Source organism: Triticum aestivum, chromosome 3B, assembly GCF_018294505.1.
Source record: "Triticum aestivum cultivar Chinese Spring chromosome 3B, IWGSC CS RefSeq v2.1, whole genome shotgun sequence".
Taxonomy (NCBI): Eukaryota; Viridiplantae; Streptophyta; class Magnoliopsida; order Poales; family Poaceae; genus Triticum; species Triticum aestivum.
Window position 1 is genome coordinate 618,835,147 of NC_057801.1, and position 19,895 is coordinate 618,855,041.

At 43.3% G+C, this 19,895-nt stretch overlaps 1 protein-coding gene across 1 annotated transcript; it reads left to right on the forward strand.

Annotated features, from left to right (window-relative positions):
• Positions 1-211: 211 nt before the first annotated feature.
• LOC123071299 (jasmonate-induced oxygenase 2) lies at positions 212-4,174 on the forward strand. The gene is made up of 4 exons (XM_044494828.1): positions 212-320; positions 757-1,301; positions 2,638-2,974; positions 3,721-4,174. Exons 2-4 carry the CDS (start codon positions 772-774, stop codon positions 3,973-3,975), a joined length of 1,122 nt encoding a protein of 373 aa, XP_044350763.1. The 5' UTR covers positions 212-320; positions 757-771; the 3' UTR covers positions 3,976-4,174.
• The last annotated feature ends 15,721 nt before the right edge of the window (positions 4,175-19,895 follow it).

The following is a 19,895-nucleotide window of genomic DNA, read 5'->3' on the forward strand; positions in this document are numbered from 1 at the left end:
CCGGTCTGGGTCTGGGCCCCTGCCTTGCCCGTGCTGTGACCCAGCTGTGCGCGCTGCGGCCGGCCGGCCACCCAGATCAGATTGGCTCAGCCGTTCCTCCATGGAAAAGACAAATTAAACAAACCGCAAGAGTTTGCGGCTGATCCGGGCTTTAATCTCTCTCTCTCTCTCTCCCTCTCCCGTCCTATATATACCCCTGTCGTGCGCCGGGTAAGCGAAGAGTTAAGCAGCCGAGGCGCACGTTCCACAGCTCCAGTTCGTCCAAGCTCGAGCACAACACTCGATCGCGGCTTAACTGTCTCCGGTCCTGCACGCCGATCGTACGTGCCTTTCCTAGCTTCTCGATCCCTTGTGCTGTAGCTCGTATCCTCGTGCTAGTCACCGTGTTTAATGGCTATAGCGCCATGAACCATCAAGCTTTCGCTAGCTAGTGGCTGCCCATACCTTCCTCTCGCCATCGGTGCCATGCACGATCGAGATCGACCGTCCACGAGACGTCATCGCTCATCCGTAGCATTCCCATGAGCAGTGCTCGTGCTTTGTCCCCGGCCGTTTAATTCTTCCATCCGTCTCCTCTCCTCTCCTCGTGGTTCATCACTCGTTTAATTGGCTAGCTAGCTATGTTCCCATCGTGTTCGTCTGCTTTGCGTGCATGTGCCGAGACGCGGCTCAGGCCGGCAGCCGGTGTGCGTGTGCATAGTCGTCGGGTTGCCTTTTTCTGTGCCCACTTTTACTCACTCTTTCACTGTTCCATAGGCAGGTGGCAGCGCAATGGCGGACTGCATGCAGGAGTGGCCGGAGCCCATCGTGCGCGTGCAGGCGGTCGCGGAGAGCGGCCTGGCCGCAATCCCGGGCTGCTACGTCAAGCCGCAGCGCGACCGCCCGGCGCAGCAGCACCTGGCCGCCGCCGGCAACGTCCTCCACGAGCCCTCCGACGACAGCATTCCGGTCATCGACCTCAGCGAGCTCCTCGCGGCCGACGACGGCCGCATCGACGGCCTGATCACCGAGGCCGTCGCGGCGGCGTGCCGGGACTGGGGGTTCTTCCAGGTGGTGAACCACGGGGTGGCGCCGGAGCTGATGCGCGCGGTGCGGGAGGCCTGGCGCGGCTTCTTCCGGCTGCCCATCTCGGCGAAGCAGCAGTACGCCAACCAGCCGCGGACGTACGAGGGGTACGGCAGCCGGGTGGGCGTCCAGAAGGGCGGGCCCCTCGACTGGGGGGACTACTACTTCCTCCACCTCGCGCCGGAGGCCGCCAAGAGCCCGGATAAGTACTGGCCGACCAACCCCGGCATCTGCAAGTATGTTCCCGCTGATCCCCGCCTTTTGATTTTTCACAAGATTCTTGCTGGCTACTAGTACTTGCACATGTGCTGATTCGTCTGCATGCATGGTGCCCTCGCTCGGCGGCTGAGAAGTAATTACACGACGACGATTGATCCCACTAGAAATTTGACAAACACCATTGTACTCATTGCAGCTCCTATGAACTTGACTAATTCAAAATTTAAGAACTTTGACTTTCAGTATCTTGTACTCTCTCCGTCCGGGAATACTTTTCATTGAAATGGATGTATCTAGATGTATTTTAGTTTTAGATACATCCATTTTCATCCATTTTGATGACAAGTAATTTCGGACGGAGGGAGTACTTAATATGCATAGACTGGACTTAAAATTACTACACTTTCGTGAAACATAGTTTAGTTGGATTTTAATAATTATTATAGTTGAACACAAAATAGTGGCCAGAGTTGTGTTTTCAAGTTCAAAGTGGTAAATCTCATAGGGACAAGAATTTAACTTTTTTGTAGTGATTTAAACTCCCTTGAAATTAGTTACAAGCCAGCCATGACGGGATCGATTCTCATCGGGGGATTTAATTAAGTCAAAAGTCTACGATATACTAGAATTTCCCTTAGTAAAAAAGATATACTCCCTTCGATCCATAATAATTGTCGATGGTTTAGTACAACTTTAAGATTACCAGAATCTGTTCCTGGTGAAAATTGAACGACGGTCAACATGAACATACCACAACTCCCCTACCACTGGGCTAGGGAGAACAATATATAATCAACAAATAGAATATGTATATGAGGTGGAGTGACATACCACCCACCATGTCCAAATATTACTAACTCAATCTCCACAAAACTTATGATCAGCGTTTGGCCAGGTTAAATATGAGAACAGTACATTGATATACGTAAATATGTACTGATTGCAGTCCATGTAGACGTGAAAAAGAAAGTATTGATTGCGGTACATGTAGACAGTAGACGTAATAGCCATTGTTACTTAAAAAATAGGGTGTCCACAAAAGGAGATTCATTTCGTGCACCTTTGTCAACATATATGAAATCCAACACGTGCATGGGACGGAAAGTAGGCGAAAGGTTCTTTCATGCAAAAGCGTCAGGGCCGGCCGGCAAGAGTGTGCCGACTACTATTCCAAGCCTGCCAGCTAAGCATAGCAACAGACGGATGTACCCGGTTGACCTAAAAACAACAGTTCTACACGTGCAGAATCACTGTTTTGGTTGTACTTCATTTTCGTCGTCTAGCTTGAAAAAATACACGTACACGTACACGTACTCTCACTGACATGATATGTATGCATGTGTGTGTTTGCAGGGAGGTGTCGGAGGAGTACGGGCGGGAGGTGACGAGGCTGTGCGAGGTGCTGATGACGGTGCTGTCGGCGAGCCTGGGGCTGGAGGAGGCGCGGTTCCAGGAGGAGTTCGGCGGGGCCGAGTGCGGCGCGTGCCTGCGCGCCAACTACTACCCGCGGTGCCCGCAGCCGGACCTCACGCTCGGCCTCTCGGCGCACTCCGACCCGGGCGTCCTCACCGTGCTCCTCGCCGACGAGCACGTCCGCGGCCTGCAGGTCCGCCGCGCCGACGGCGAGTGGGTCACCGTGCAGCCCGTCCGCGACGACGCCTTCATCGTCAACGTCGGCGACCAGATCCAGGTACATACCCATCGTACGTATGATTAGTCTGCATGTGCATGCATGCAAGCGTCTGTATATCCATGTGCCGTTCGGCTTCGAGAAGCAAAAGGCCGATCGGACGTATCTCTTAGCCACACGGTCAGCAGTTAAATAAGCCGTTCCTGGAGTTGACTCAGACTTGCCGGCATGAGAGCTCGCGCGCGCACATGCATGGACGGTGGCCGGCCGGCCATAAAATGCGCCGATTATTATACTCCCTAATACAGTTTTACTAGAACTCATCTAGATGAGATATAATTTGATCTCATTCATTTTTAAAACAAGAACAAATACAACCCACGTCAGCATACACGCATCTTATAGCATCACATCCAATGATTATAAAAGGTGAATGAGATCAAATTATATCTCATCTAAATGAGTTCTAGCAAAACTGTATTATAATCACTCCATTACGGCACTGCATACGTACTTTTGTCTTCTGAAGCAATTACGTGCCTCCCTCGGACGTAGACTCATGCATGTTCTGGCCGGCGGATCACACCACGATCCGTGTACGTAGTACCGAACAACAAGCGCGCACATGCATGCATGCACGGCACGGACAATTAATTCATCGGCATAGCTAGACATTCCATGTGCTGATGTGCATGAGCCATGAACGATACATTGGTGTCAGTAACCTACATATGCTGCTCCGTACTTGTATGTGCCAGTACATCATGAGCTGATTTATTTGTTGGTGTAACTAATTGTGGGTGCAGATATTGAGCAACTCAGTGTACAAGAGCGTGGAGCACCGGGTGATCGTGAACGCCAAGGAGGAGCGCATCTCCCTCGCGCTCTTCTACAACCCGAGAGGGGACGTCCCGATAGCGCCGGCGGCGGAGCTGGTGACGCCGGACCGGCCGTCCCTCTACCCCCCGATGACCTTCGACGAGTACAGGGTGTACATAAGGAAGAACGGGCCCAGGGGCAAGGCGCAGCTGGAGGGCTTCAAGGGCCAAGCCGTCAATTAATTAACCGGGTCTTGCGGCGTGTATGATTAATCTGATGGCAAATAACTCATGCATGTATGAGCGCTAGCCCCTACATATGATATGTGTACGTGTGGCTAAACTGCATGCCGACTCGTGTAGTAGTATGTCCTGTATGATATGTGTACCCCAATCAAAATTAAAGGACGATATGCTATGCATATATGCTGATTATATTGGCATTTTGATCCAATCTATCACCTTCTTTCTAAAAACCGACGTCGTTCTTGCGTACAACTGAGCACTGAACTAATCTCGAGAACCGCATCATGCGTATATATGCGCTTTCCATGCATGCATGCATGGTACTCCCTCCATTTCTAAATGTAAGTCTTTGTAGAGATTCAACTATAAACCACATATGAATGTACATAGATACATTTTATGTTTAGATTTATTCATTTTGCTTCGTATGTAGTTCACCTAGTGAAATCTCTATAAAGACTTATATTTAGGAACGGAGGAAGTACTACGAAATGTACCGAGCTTCATATCTGGAATATTACTTGAGATATCACCGAATATAAACATGTACTGCACTGCATGGGTGATATCACAAGTAATATTCCGTCACGCCAGTCATGGGCACGTGCACATCACATCGGATCTGTACAAAAGATGGATGAAGGAGCTGCACTTGGAACATTGGCTCGGCCGGCCACTTACTCCAAAGTCCAAACCAACTGCTCTGAGATATGCATGTTCAATCTAACTTTCTACTGTACATAACGACTAGCCACACATGGGCTACAGTGAAAAAATAGTGACCTGTCACTTCTCGGTCGGTTCTCCATGGATGAGTTGACGACCCATGACCCAGCTCAGCCCATCGATGGCCATGCTTATCGACGGTGAGAATGCCCAGCAGCTGACAGCAAAGCTCAGCTACGTAGGTGTCGGGACAAGGACGAGACGTTTGCCGCCCTGGAATTATTCGGACCAAAGTCGCACACGTGCGCAATGGGAAAAAGGAAAGACCACTGAGCAGACAGACATGCAAATTAGTACACTCTACAGTGGAAGAAAGCGGGGCTAAAGTTGGGCAGCAAATCCGGCCACAACACGTACTACATAGAAGAAACAGGCCAAAAGCACAGCCACTTTTCTTGGTTCCCGCGTAGCTACCTACATGATGCCTGACTATAGCTTAGCCCCGCCGGCTGGCCGACCGATCGACCGATAAGTCGCCCATCAACACGTGTTCTAATTGTGACTCGACCATCACTCACGGCTCAGCTCAGATATGCATGCTGCTGGGCTCAGATATGCATGCTCCTGCATGGCCGCATGCATATATATCCGGCCCAGTGCTACGTACTGTGTCGTGCCTTTCACTGTTGGAAAGAGCATCCAAACATTCTTTTAGCTTATCTGTATCCATTTGTTCCTTTTCTTGTTTGGGCTACTAGCAAGTGTGTCGAGCTACTGAGTTCATTAAGAACTTTTATGCGGGTGGCCCGAGATCATGCAAAACAAGAAGAAGAAAAATCGTGTGAGAAGGTTGCAGGAGTTGTTGCTACCGCACACAAAAAATGAAGTGTTTGTTACTAAAAAAATGAAGTTTTTTTTTGTAAAATGTAATGGCCCCATATGAAGTTTATAAAATTTTAGTTCAAAATAGTTTAAATCTTATCACGAGTAAATACGCTTTGCGAGATTCCCATTCACTTTGACTATGGAGGCAATGCTCAGTGGTGAAAGTAACTTGGTTACCTCATCCTACAAAAATAACGAATATGTTCGGAAATTAGTTGATAGGGATCCATCCTAAACTTAAGGCTCAAATCCGGGTGAGAGTATGAGCTATATGTAACTGTAGAAATGGTTGTGTATTTAACATCATGAGAGCTTCCGTTTTGTTTTTTTCGGCTATCTACAAAACTATCAATTGGACCCGCTTGTGATCCTATCTTTAACATGCGACGGCGTGGGAGCTCACGGCTTTTAGATGCAACCAATAGGAATCAGTTGCCCTGGATATGTCCAACCATTGTGCGGTGGTTCGGATTACTGAAGCGTGAGAGTATCTTATAATATCTCTTTCACTTTGTTGGGCTAACCTTGTATGTACTCCCTCCGTTTTTATTACTCTGCATATTAGATTTGACCAAAGTGAAAGTTCATAAAGTTTAACCAAGTTTATAAAAAAAATATGAATAGTTACAATAACAAATATGTATGATGTGAAAGTATATTCAATAAGAAATCTGATGGTATTGATCTGTTATTGTATATGTTAGTGTTTTTGTCTATAAACTTTGTCAAAGTTTACGAAGTTTGACTTTGACCAAAGCTAATATGCTGAGTAAATAAAAAAAGAGGAAGAAATTTTTTAAGCCTTTTGTTTCACACTATTTGGTTGTTGACACTTTACAATAATAAAGGCCATGTGCATCGGCCACTAAAGAGGTTGGGTTCTTTCTTTCTTCTTTTTCCAAAATAATAATAATAGAGTCCACAAAGAAATACATCCAGGGCATGTTTGAGACTACTCCACTCCATCAAAACAAGCTACACTCCGTCAAATTCCCTTTAGAGCAGTTTCATCTATGAGTTGCAGCTACACCATAGAGTAGTTTAGTCTGTTTGTCTTCCAGCTCGACAACTATAAGAAAGGAAAATCGGTGGGAAACGTCTATTGGGGGTTGCGTGATGTGGGGAGAAAACGAAGGGGTATCTACTTACCAGTGGCGGAGATGGGTAATTTTTTTCCCAACTCCACGAAGACTTTTCGAACTAGAGTTTTGGGAGCACCCCTAGAAGAATTTCACGAAAAGATGAGAGTTGTACCCCTAGATTCTAGTTTTTTTAGCGGGACATCGTTGATCCATCTCATTCGGCTTGAGTTTTTTATATCGAAGCTGGATTTTAAGAAGTGGAACGGTCCCAAATAGACCCCTAATACATAACAGGGCCTTTGGAGTTTTCTCCAAACTTGTCATTTACTCTCTCTGTTCATAAATATAAGATGTTTTGAATATTTTGATATGGACTACATACTGACTAAAATATATCTATATACATCTAATTCAGGAAAAGTTAGAATACCTTATATTTATGAACGGAGGGAGTAGCTTTTTGCTAGAGGAATACCCAGCACTCCCTCGAACATTTGTGAATGCACAGGCATGCTTGCTTCGTGCTATGTAGTGGAGCGAGGTGTAACTCATTTTTCCTTTCAAAGAAGAACATGTTACGAACATGGGATTTCCTATTGCAAATTACCCGGTGAATTTGCAGAACATGGTCACCGGCTGCTATGATCCAGAACCTGATGGTTGAATTTATTCTGAAGACAGAATAAAGCAACCACCAGTAACCAAGATGGAAAGCAACACCATGGCATGCACCAAAACTACCAGAAAATTCTTTTGTCCAATCCTTCTGAGGTTTGACTTGATTTTCTCCATAGAAGTTTTCTTTTGTGGTTTTGTCCGAGTGTCAGAATCATGATCGTTTGAGAGTACTCCAGATACGAATCTGGTACACCTGTAAAATAAATTGAATGAATTTTTTACCGAGCATCACAAAGCTGGATTATGCAGTTCGACGAGTATCAATCGGTTGACTAAACTAGAAATCGTCATCGCAGACGCAAGCATGTGTGCTCGTCCAATTGCACGGGGCCACGACCATATATATGCTGCATATAAGATTAACTACTATATATACTCTTCTAAGGGTCTGTCTACGTCTCAGTCGACTAAGACTTCGCGAAGTCTCAGTCGGCTGACGTCATCAGTACCAGATTTGGCCCGTTTTACCTCCCTCCCTGTTGGGTTTTAATTTCCCCCGTGATGGGCTTGTGGTGTGGGCTTTGTTTGTTTGTCCTTTTTAGAGCAGTGATGACCGTAGGGTGTGGAGGCACACACAGCACACAAACAAACTTTGTGCGCCTCATATCATCACACTATTTTATGTTTCTTCAGAAAAAATGGTGTTCAGAGCTAGCTAACTGAACCATGTTGTTCACTGTTCGTGGAGTTGTTCAGAGAAACTTATAGATGTTTTAGACCTCTTCCTAGTTTCAACAAGAGTGCATAAACACGGTTCACTTTGATAGTTAACCTCCCTGCCCCTTAATTAGCTAGTTAACAAACTTCACGTATTAGCTAGTTAAAACTTCAGCAAAGAGTACAGAGCCACGGCGACGTAGCTAGTTAACTTTCTATGCTAGCTAGTTAATTTCCTGTATCAACTAGAACTCACCAAAAAAAAGATGACTATCTATAGAAAAAGGTTACAAACCAATGTAGCAACTTCTTCAAAAGAGCAAACCGTGACACAGTTTCTACATGATATCCTCTCTCTTCTAACTCTGGATCTTCAAGGCACTGATCTCTGCCTTCTTTCCGTTGTCTGTCGTTTTCAGGGGCCTTCCTTCGTCAGCTGCTGTATTCACAAATGAATATGAGACAATAGTGTTGTAAACAGAGAGACTGGACAACATAAACAAGGCAGAAAACTAAGGATAGGAACCGGGCGGACATTATAGCCACTTTCATTGTGAAGTTTAGACGCGATGACCAAAGGTACTTTGAACTTTTTGGCAAATCAGACAGTTTTAGTTCCTTTCATCAATGGTTTTTGCCGCAAAAATAATAATAATAAACACCAGCATATATCCCATGAACAGAATGGAGGTAACAACGGAATTGACGACAACAAAATTTAAAACAGTTAAAATAAAAACAGGTTATATGCCACATGTTGGTTGTCAGAAAACTTTTTATTAGGATACACAGGACAAACAAACCTCACCAGCTAGGCAGCTACTATATATTGTGCACAAAAGAGTACAGACTTGTCTAGGTCGCTTCAATAAGGGCGTCTACTGCCATCCGACAGTCCAGGATTTGGGAGTCAGTTTTTAGTAGCGATTTGTTATCTGTTATCTTAGGCGGGGCATTGCCAAGCCTAAAAAAACCTGACTACCGAAAAACAGGGGCACCGTCCTGAACAGCCACAACCATACCAGCTGAAAAAATGCTGGATTACAAGGTAAGTGATAAAAACATTTGAACTAGAATGTGCAACTAAAAAGCAAAATCTTGGAAACTTCACAAAAAGTCTAACAACAAAACCATTAGAAATGAACTTTAACACAAAATATGCTCACGGGTCCTCATATATTCCCAAGAGTGTATTGTGATCCATTGTATTTAGCTGACATGTTCTCAACTCTACTTCAGGAATACACAAAATTTTAGTGATTGCTTGTGTTAAAAAACAGGACAAAATGAACAGCAAAATAATATAGTGCACACACGCACACACGCACACACACTCCCGCCGCCCACTGACAAAACAAAAATGTCAGTCCAGTCAAGGCGCAACACTTGCAGTTGTAAGCGTAATGTTGGACATGCAACTACCAATCACCCTCTCTCGCTCCTCTCCCGCGACACACTAACAAAACAAAATGTCAGTTGCAGTCGTTTGCTAGACATGCAGTTGCAGCCAGGGCGACACTTGTAGTTGGAAGCCAAGTGTCAGACATGCAACTGCACATCACCTTCTCTCGCCGCCCACTGACAAAAACAAAAACATCAACTGCAGTCAGGGCCGAAAATTATAGTTGCAAGCCTATTGTCGGACATGCAACTACCCCCTCCCCCAGAGAAATGATATCAATATCCTACTGATTCGCAAAAGGTTTCAGCAAAGATCTAAAGATAAAAATCACACACAAAAAAGGGGACACCCCTACATGCCACAGCTTGAAGAAAAATGACACGAAAAGAATTGACTAAAATCCTGGAGCCGATTATATGGTTGAAGCTATTAATCTACACTTGATACAAACAAAAACGACCCAAATCTCCTCAGATCTACGGTGTAGCAACAACAAACAAACAAAAACAGATGGAAAAAGAAGGTAGGGGAAACTTACTCCACCAGCAGCGGCCATCCTCTCTCGTTGGGCGTGCAGCACGTCAATCTGTTCGTTGAAGAAGCCTTGAAGCTCGGCGTCTCTTCTTCCCCTGCGGAGTTCTTCCGATTTGAGACTGGGGAATGGAGAGAGACAAAGTGGATTGAGCGCTATCTGTCCCTTCCTCTCTTTAATGCGGCCAAAAAAAGAAAAAGGGAGGACAAAAGGCCCGCCCGAACACTTGCCCAGCCCACACAAGCAAAACGCTCACGCGGGACCGCGGTTCGACAAAAAAACAGGAAACGGGCCGGTCCGCGCCTTAGACAGGCCTAAACAAGGGACAAAGCGCCCCAGCGCGAATCTACAAACAACCAAAGATCGAACGGTTAGTCTCAGTCGACTGATTTTTAGCAGTTCCGTTCTTTAAAAAATAGGTTAATTACAAGGTACAAACACCAGGTGTCCTGGATAGCCAGATTGACTAATTTATCCATGGTCAACCATTTCGAAGATCCTTCAGGATGGTCTGACAATGCGGTTACTCTATGCTCAGACTTGTTAAAAGGTGGCGGCTAGCTGGATACTTTTTCGACCAACCGTCATGTTAGCATATCCTAATAGTTTTTTTTTGTGTGTGTGTGCATCATCTGGGAGCTTTACTAATGAAGGGACAGAAATACAATCGGAAGCCAGCAGGCTAATCAGAGCGTATCATTGGGCTAATTAAACTAAGTTCCTAGAAGAAAAGGTACTGTAGTTGATTATTTTGAGTTGATTGGTTTGTCAAAGGTTCGATTGGGGAAGATACTATTCCATTTTTTTCTTTTTTTTTTGCATGGTAATATGTGTCTCATTCATATCATAAAGAACAAAGTACAAGTCACGTAAGAACCGACATGACAAAACTGAAAAGATAGCAGAACATCTCTGATCTTCACACTAACGTCCGTCACCTGCCTCCGGCACCACCACAGCAGCCACCGAAAAAAAGAATGATGGATCACCTCCTCATCCGAGCTCGACGCGGCTCCATCGCTGATATTCAGCTTTGCGGACCTCCAAGGTGGGGAAACCGGTTTGAATTTGTCTTTGGAGGAAGGATCGAATTGTTGATTATTCATACCACTTCCAATTTATCAGGCGCAAATGCAGCAAATGGAGTTTGCATTACCGCGACAAGATCATTGTTGGGCGAACATTTATAGTAATAGGCCGAACATAGCACTCCCTCCGTTTCACTTTACAAGTCCTACGTGCATACCTAGGTTGTCAATTTTATCACCCTAATATAAACTATGTAACACAAAAATTATACCTTGTGAAAATAGAACATCTGAAGTTTATAATGGTATATTTTTTGTTTAATATATGACTTGTATTAGGTTGGTCAAACTGACAACCTAGGGGTACACGCACGCCCTATAAACGAAAAGAGATGGAGCCAACTTCAACTGCCCACAATCAGAGGAGGTGGCCTAGATAACCCTTTCACAGAGGACGAGGTTTGGGAAGCGATCAAGGCCTCGCCGGCGGAAAAGGCTCCGGGACCGGACGGCTTCATTGGAGTCTTCTTCCGTAGCTGTTGGCAAATCATCAAGCACGACATCATGAGGGCTTTCCACCAGTTCTACTGTATAGCCGACGACGATCTTGCCGCGCTCAACTCCGCCCTGGTGGTTCTGATCCCAAAGAAGGACGATGCAACAGCAGTTTCAGATTTCAGGCCCATTAGTCTAGTCCACTCCATAGCTAAGCTGATCACCAAGGTCCTCTCCATGCGCCTCTCCAACGTCATCGACTCCATCATCTCACCGGCACAATCTGCCTTCCTGGCAAAGAAGAGCACGCATGACAGGTTCCTCTATGTCCAAAGTGCAGTTCGAGCGCTACATAGGAAGAAGACACTGGCATTGCTTATCAAACTAGACATCGCAAAAGCTTTTGATAATGTCTCCTGGGAATACCTACTCGAACTTCTCCAAGCCCTAGGCTTCTCAGCTAGATGGCGCGACTGGATCACTATGCTTCTATCGACATCGACCTCCTACTTCTTGCTTAACGGCGCGGAAGGCAAGAAAATTTTGCACTGTAGAGGGCTTAGACAAGGTGACCCGCTGTCACCACTCCTTTTCATCATTGCCATAGACCCACTGCACCGACTCCTCCAACGCGCCATGGAACTTGGCGAGCTTGACTCGCTTCCAGGCAGGGATCTGTCGCTGCAGGTGAGCCTATATGCAGACGACGCCATCATCTTTGCCAACCCAGTGAAAGAGGAGATCGATACGCTCATGAACATCATCCACAACTTCGGGCATGCTTCAGGACTTAAAGTAAACATGCTGAAATCTTCTATCACTGCCATAAGATGTGACCACATTGACCTGCAGCAGGTGCTTCAGAACTTTGGAGGACAGCAAGATCACTTCCCCCTGCGCTACCTTGGGCTGCCAGTCACCATCTCCACGCTACGGATTGTGCACATGCAGTTCATTCTAGATAGAGTCAGAGCTCGGCTGGCAGGCTGGAAAGGACATCTCTTGTCAATTGCAGGGAGGAGAGTTCTCGTCAGAAGTGTGTTAAGTGCACTACCAACCTTCGCCCTGCCCGTTCTGAAGGTGCCAAAGAAGATTCTGGCCAAAGTGGACAAGATCAGATGGCGTTTCCTGTGGGCTCAAGATGAAGAGATCAGTGACGGGAAGTGCAAAGTAAGCTGGCCGGTGGTGTGCACTCCGATCGACAAGGGTGGCCTCGGCATCTCAAACCTGCATCGATTCAGCCGTGCACTCAGGCTTAGGTGGCTCTGGTTCTCTTGGATCACACCCAACAGACCCTGGGTTGGGATGCAGCTACCATGTGACCAAGGAGACAAAGACCTTTTCAATGCTTCAACAACGGTGGCACTGGGAGATGGGAAGACGGCGAGCTTCTGGGACAGCTCCTGGACAGGTGTTGGAGCACTAAAATTGGAATTCCCCGACCTCCACAAACACTCAAGGAGAAAGAATAGGACAGTACATGCAGCAATCCTCAATGACAATTGGATCCAGGACCTTGCCCATGGAAACACACAACATCTATGGCCAGAAGTGATCCGGCTGAACAGATGGCTAATCTCGAGAAACCTGAATCTAAATGAGCAGCTGCGAGACACCATTCAGTGGAAGCACACGGCCTCGCGGTCTTTCTCCACCAGTTCGGCATACAACTGCCAATTCCAAGGAATGATCACGACCAGCTTCAGAAAGATGCCTTGGCAAGCATGGGCACCGGCCATTGTTGAGGAAATCGTTAACTGGTAGCTTCTCGGTTGGCTGGTGAGTAGAGGATTAATCGTCTAATCGGCAAGTTAATCGGCCATTTAATTAATTAATTGGACGATTTATCGGTTTATAGGCTACTCGGTTATCCTACGAGTAGGGATTAATCGGCAAGTTAACTGGTTAGTCGGATGAATTCTTGAACAGGGGCACCGGCATGGCTCAAGTTTACGGTCTGGCTACTCCTCAAAAACAGGCTTTGGAGTAACGACCGGCTGCAGAGAAGAGGATGGCCAAATGAATATTTCTGCCAATTCTGCCTCAGAAACTTGGAAACCTCACACCACTTGTTTTGGCAGTGCCCCTTCTCATTAGCAATCTGGGAAAAAACTGCTCAACGCCGCGGATGCACCTCCCTGCACCCCACAGTTTGGAAGCACAAGAACAAGGCCGTGGAGATCATCGAAAAAATGATTAGCGAAGCCGCGCATGAGCAAAAAAAGGGCATCAAGACAATGATCATTCTGCTACTGGGAAGCATTTGGCAGCAGCGCAACGAATGCACTTTCCGACATAAGATAGCAAATCATACAGAAACACTAGCAAGCATCACAAGAACCATCGAGCTATGGCGCCAAGCTGGAGCGACGCACCTGAGCACCCGTTCTGGGACCCCCCCCCCCCAAGAGTTTTTTCTCTACCAGCGTAGCCAAGGGCTACTTGTTTTGTGTCTCCCTTTTCAGCTCTTTTTTTTTCTCTCCTTGATCGCTAGATCAAACACCACCTTAAATGTTTTTCCCGCCTGCTTCCTGCTATGATTTCAATATATGCCAGCCAGCAGCTGGTCCGTTCAAAAAAAAGAAAAGAGATGGAGTAACTGCATTCTCTCTACCGGGCCCATGACATATATTATTGCCATGTACACAATTGGAGCACAAGTAAACATATACGGCCCAGGAAATACTATTTGCCAGGAGACCTTCTATACCACCAAAGTGCTCTTATGAGCTCGAGCTTACATAAACCCATGCAACTGTAAAATCCGAAAAATATATTAAATATATTCAGAAAAATATATGACGACAAACATCGATGTGTGATTCATATGCGTGCAAATTTTTGTGATGAAATGCCATTCTTGGAGGTCTTGGCAAAAAGAACAAAATTCGTTCGCTAAAATGCTTCGTAAAACAATCTTTCTGGAGCATCGATGTTCCCCCCAAACCTCTGCAAATGTTATTCCATCGCGAAAATTTGCATGCATACGAAAAACACATCAACTTTCGACCAGGCCTGTGCAACCCGACCCCACCCCTGCCCCATGCAGTGGGCGAGAGTCCCATTCACCTCGCAGCAACCCCACACCCCACCGCCCGGCTTCCGGCTGGTCCCTGTGCGGGCGGGGAGCATCTATTTTTTCATCTTTTAACTTTGAAAAAAGTTCCCAAATTTGAATAAATATTCGGGATTTCAAAAAATGCTCACAAAAAAGAAATCCATATTTTGTAGAAATCATAATTTTGAGAATTGTTCTATAGTCCAGTAAATGTTCACATATTCAAAAAATGTTCCTTGATTTGGAAAAATGTTAAGAAATTTGAAAAATCCTAGACTTAGTAAAATCAAAAGTTTAAAAAGTGGCCTGGAATTTTAAAAAATATGCTAAATTTTAAATAGAATCATGAATGTGAGTTACTTTTCTGAATTTCAAAAAAAAATTCATGAATTTGAAAAAAATCGCATAGAAATGTGTAACAATTTAATACAGTAAAACCACACCTAATCCATGTCGTCTCAGGCCTCCTCATTTCTGGCCGCTCATTTTCTGATTTGAGCATTTCTGGTCGTCAAATTTGGTGTATATAGCGATCTTCTAGTCTCCTTTCAATTAATGGCCCAGCTGTTCTCATGGGCTGCCCCAGAAGACGAAACTGAGACCTGGGTAAACTGGGCATGATTTCTCAACCCATTTATCTGCGCTCCTAAAAAAAATATTCGTTTGAGATCCAGACGAGGCGCTCGCGGAAGACAAACCGATAGTGCAACCAATTTCCAAAAAAAATGCAATCGATATGGTCGTGTTTGCTTTTGGCCAAAAAAAAAGTGTGAATAGGTGTGTCCTTTTGTAGCCTTGCTATTGAAAAAATAAACATTTCGTCTAATGCCTCTATATTTCTACCTTGAAAAGAACGAGCGCACTTCATAATTTTATTTTATTTTCACGATATAAATTCCTATGATTCTATCATCATAGCCGACGGTGAAAATTCTTGGCGGCTGCGCCAGGGCTATATCTCGCTTATAGCGAGATGTATGACCGGCCTGCTGAAGGTTCCTCCTTGCTCGCTACAGGACAAGCCCAATCCATTTCGTTCGACCGCAGCTACCCCCTCGCTGAGTGCGACCCATTCGCTTCTCCAGTTCCTGTAGGCTTTCTTTGGATTTTTTCTCTCTCTCCAATTTTATAGTTTTCAACCGGTTTACTTCATTATTTATCGGTTTTCACTGTTTCCTTTCTTTTCTTTTAGTTTTTCTTGTCTTTTTTGTTTCTTTCTTTTCCTTCTATCTTCACCGATTGTCTTCCAGTTTTTTCTTTAATATAATTTTTTTTACTTGTTTTCTTTCGTCCTTCATTCTACTTTGGTTTTCTTTGTTTATATATTTATTTTTCATTTTCTTTGGCTTACATTTTTGTTCAACACATGTTAAAATTTTCCATACAAATTCAAAAATATTCATATACATCAGAAACAGTTTTTATATACCAGTTCAAAAAATTTAAATACATGATTATCATTTTCCAAAAAGTTATATATTCTTATATCTTCTTTTTTTCCATACACATTGTACATGTTTTAATACATATCTAATTCATTTTTCTTATACACGTTTCACATTTTTTGAATAGAAGATTAATTTTTTTAATACATGGTTAACATTTGTCCATACACATTATTAACATTTTTCAATGTTTGATTAACATTTTTTAAATACAGGATTAACAAATTTTGATATATAGTTAACATTTTTTCCATAGCATTGTAAACATTTATTAAATGCTTGATCAATATTTTTCAAATACAAGATTATTTTTAATGCATGATCATCAGTTTTTGAATACAAATTTAAAATTTATCAAATGCTTATTAATATTTTTTAATACATGATCAACATTTTTTCTATACACATTTAATATTTTCAGGTGCTTGACTAATCTTTTTTTAAATACAAGATTAATTTTTTAATACACAATGAACATTTTTCATATGCTTGTTTATCAATTTTCAAATACAAGATTAAGATTTTTTTTTAAATGCTTGATTAACATTTTTTTAAATATGTGATCAAAATTTTTCATACACATTTGTAGTTTTCTGTATATTTTTTGTGTACATGATAAACATTTACGATCTGTTACAGCATATCCCATGCGCTAGCCCCGATAGCTAACCCGGTCCTAGCGAGGCAACCAGGGTTCGAACCATGGGGCTCCCTTTTCCCCTTTTCAGTAGTGTTTCTGTATAAACGCATCATGTGTTGGCCCTAAAGCAGGCGGATGATGTGTGAAAATGATACATAGGCACACCCTGGCTGGTGCCTATAAAAGGGTGATCCTATGTGACGCTCTTTGCGTCAAAGAGCTGATGCTTCGCATGGGGGCGGCTTGCCTGGGCCGGCCCATTTGACGTTCGTGAGCTGGAAAATGGAAAAACGACAAAAACTGAGAGCGCCTATGTAAATACTTGATCAACATTTTTCAAATACAAGATTTTTTTAATGCATGATCATCAGTTTTTGAATACACATTTAAAATTTATCAAATGCTTATTAATATTTTTCAAATAAAATACTAATATTTTTTAATACATGATAAACATTTTTTCTATACGCATTTAATATTTTTAGGTGTTGACTAATCCTTTTTAAATACAAGATTAATTTTTTAATACACAATAAACATTTTTTTCAAATGCTTGTTTATCAATTTTCAAAACAAGATTAATTTTTTTAATGCTTGATTAACATTTTTTAAATATGTGATCAAATTTTTTCATACACATTTGTATTTTTCTGTATATTTTCTGTGTACATGATACACATTTACGATCTGTTACCGCACATCCCGCCCCGATAGCTAACAGTACCCAGTCCTAGCGAGGCAACCAGGGTTCGAACCATGGGGCTCCCTTTTCCCCTTTTCAGTAGTGTTCCTGTATAAACGCATTGCGCGTTGGCCCTAAAGCAGGCAGATGATATGTGAAAACGATACATAGGCACACCCTGGTGCTTGTGCCAGCCGCTACGACAGGATAGCTCTTGTGCTAGATAGACAACGCAACACATAAAGAAACGGACAACAGTGGTCAAAAGCTGAACGTTCGCCCTCCAGCTATTGATAATGGTCGCTAGCCACTGTAACTCTAGTATATCTACGTCTCAAATGGCAGCCCCTTCAGTATGAACTATAAGCAGGAGCAGATTTAAACTTTATAGCAATTTTGAACGTGAATTTCCCTTTTCTAAAAGGTAAATATATTTTGAAACGCGAAATTTCAAAATTGCGAACAAATTTAAAAACTCAAACATTTTATGAACAAGCGCCTTTTTTGGGATTCTCCAAACAAATGAAAAGGGTTACAAACATTTTTTACAAAACATGAACAATTTTCGAAATTATGAAAAAATTGTCAAAATACGAACATTTTTTGAATTTGCGAACAAAATTTGAAAAAAATGAACATTTTTTACAAAATGTGGAAAGCTGGAACATTTTCTGGATTTGCGACAAATGTTCATGTTTCTTTGTGCACAAACTTTGAAAGTGGGCACACTTTCAAAAATTGTTCGGGAATATTTTTTAACTCTGTGAACAAATTTTGAAAGTGGGCACACTTTTAAAAATTGTTGGGGAATATGTAGATTTGTTGACTTTGTGAAAAAAAATTGAAAGTGGATTCCAGACATTTTCGAAACGTGAACATTTTTACAATTGTTGAGCAAAATTTGAAAGTGGAACATTTATTGAAATTCCTGAACATTTTTTGAATTTGCAAATATATTTTCAAAACATGAACATTTCTAAAATTTATGTACAATTTTGAAAATGTGAACATTTATTGAAATTCCAGAACATTTTTTCGATTTGCAAATATATATTCAAAACATGAACATTTTAACAAATTTTGCAAGTGGGACCATTTTCAGATTTTTTTTAAAACATAAACATTTTAAAATCAAATTCTATATAGAAAATTTTGGAACATTTTTTATAAGAAGCGAGCAAATATTAGGAATACTAATTCTTCTGGTATTTCTTAACAAAATTTCAAAATAGAAACATTTTTTTAATATGTACAAAATCTAAAAAGTGGATACATTTTTTAATTTCTTAAAATTGGTTGGGAAAGAAAAATAAACTTGAAAAATGAGAGTTAAATAGAAAAGGAGCTGAAAGAAAAGAAAAGGTGAAACAAAGAAGAATAAAAATGACAAAAGGAAAGGAAAATAAAAGAGATGAACTAAAAAGAATGTAAAAGAGAAAGAAGCGGGGAAAAATCCGGTTTGGGAACCTTCTAGAAGGTTCCCAAAACCGGGAAAACCGGCTGGAACTTTCCAGAACGTTCCCAAAACCAGGATCGATGCAACGCACCCCAGTCTTTTAGATGGGCTGGCCGGCCTCGGTGGATACCTGTGCGGCTCGGCGACAAATTGACCCAGAACGCGTCAAGTAGGAGAATCCCCTATGAAATTAGTCCATTTGCAAAGAGGAAAAGGTTGGGTCTGGACGGGAAGAAAGTTGGATTTGCCCACATTTGTCTTTAAGGCCGAAACACATCACATGAGAGAGAGAAGCATACCGTAACTTATTTTGGCCTTTTTTCCTAGAAAAAAGGCAGACAAAAGAAGACAAAATAATAACGAAAGAAAGAAGCACATATCTTTTTCTCAAGAAAAGAGTAGAGATCTCATCAACATCAGCAGCACGACCTGCTGGAGGGAAATGTTAAAAAAGGCGGTGGTTTCGGGTGTAACCTACGTGCATTTTCTTTTCCATGCTTTCCGTGCTCTCCCTCGCTTTTGTTGTCCTCTCAAAGTAAACCGCGGCTAAAGCGACCGATGCGTGCAAGTAATAAAAGAAGTAGCACCACATCTAAACGGCACATCACGCTCCTCCTCCGTACTGAAGTAGGAGTAGATGGCGAACCTCGTTCGTTGAATTGCATATTGACGTCGTTCGGGTTCGCGTAGTGACGGGGGCGGCTTTGCTTGTGATGAACTGCTGTTGGGAGCTCCCTTTTGCTTCAGAATCTCGTGGAACCTCGGCTTCTAGCATCCGAGGACTGTAGCTTGCGGACCAACCTACGTACCCCAAAAGTGATCGCAGGCTCGGGACCGGCCTAAAAATTGGTTCGCATTTTTATGCGCCCGGCCGGGAATAGATTCTCTCCCGCCTCTCCAACTATCCAAAGAGTACTCAGAGAGGTCGGCACACTAATTGGACGCGATGGGCTTGATCACAGCAGAGTACGTGAGTAGTACTGCTTTCACTTGATTCTTTCCTACGAACTTTCTCAGGGCCAAGCTATTTAGGTCTCCTTTTCCACATTCTCTGAAATAATATGCACGCGTATACTACCGGGAACCATGAATGGGTGCAATCGGCTATGCCTTGACGAGCACTCGTGCTTTCCGTCATCACACGTACGCTTCGGCGCCAAATTAAGCTGAGTTGGTTTCTCCTCTCCGGGTTCTCTCAAGCCATTCATTCT

Bases quoted from the DNA above. Each gene is read 5' to 3' on its own strand.
- LOC123071299 (XM_044494828.1), top strand. From the start codon at position 772: ATGGCGGACTGCATGCAGGAGTGGCCGGAGCCCATCGTGCGCGTGCAG. The intron at 1,302-2,637 runs GTATGTTCCCGC...GTGTGTTTGCAG, and splicing joins ACCAACCCCGGCATCTGCAA to GGAGGTGTCGGAGGAGTACG. The intron at 2,975-3,720 runs GTACATACCCAT...TTGTGGGTGCAG, and splicing joins ACGTCGGCGACCAGATCCAG to ATATTGAGCAACTCAGTGTA.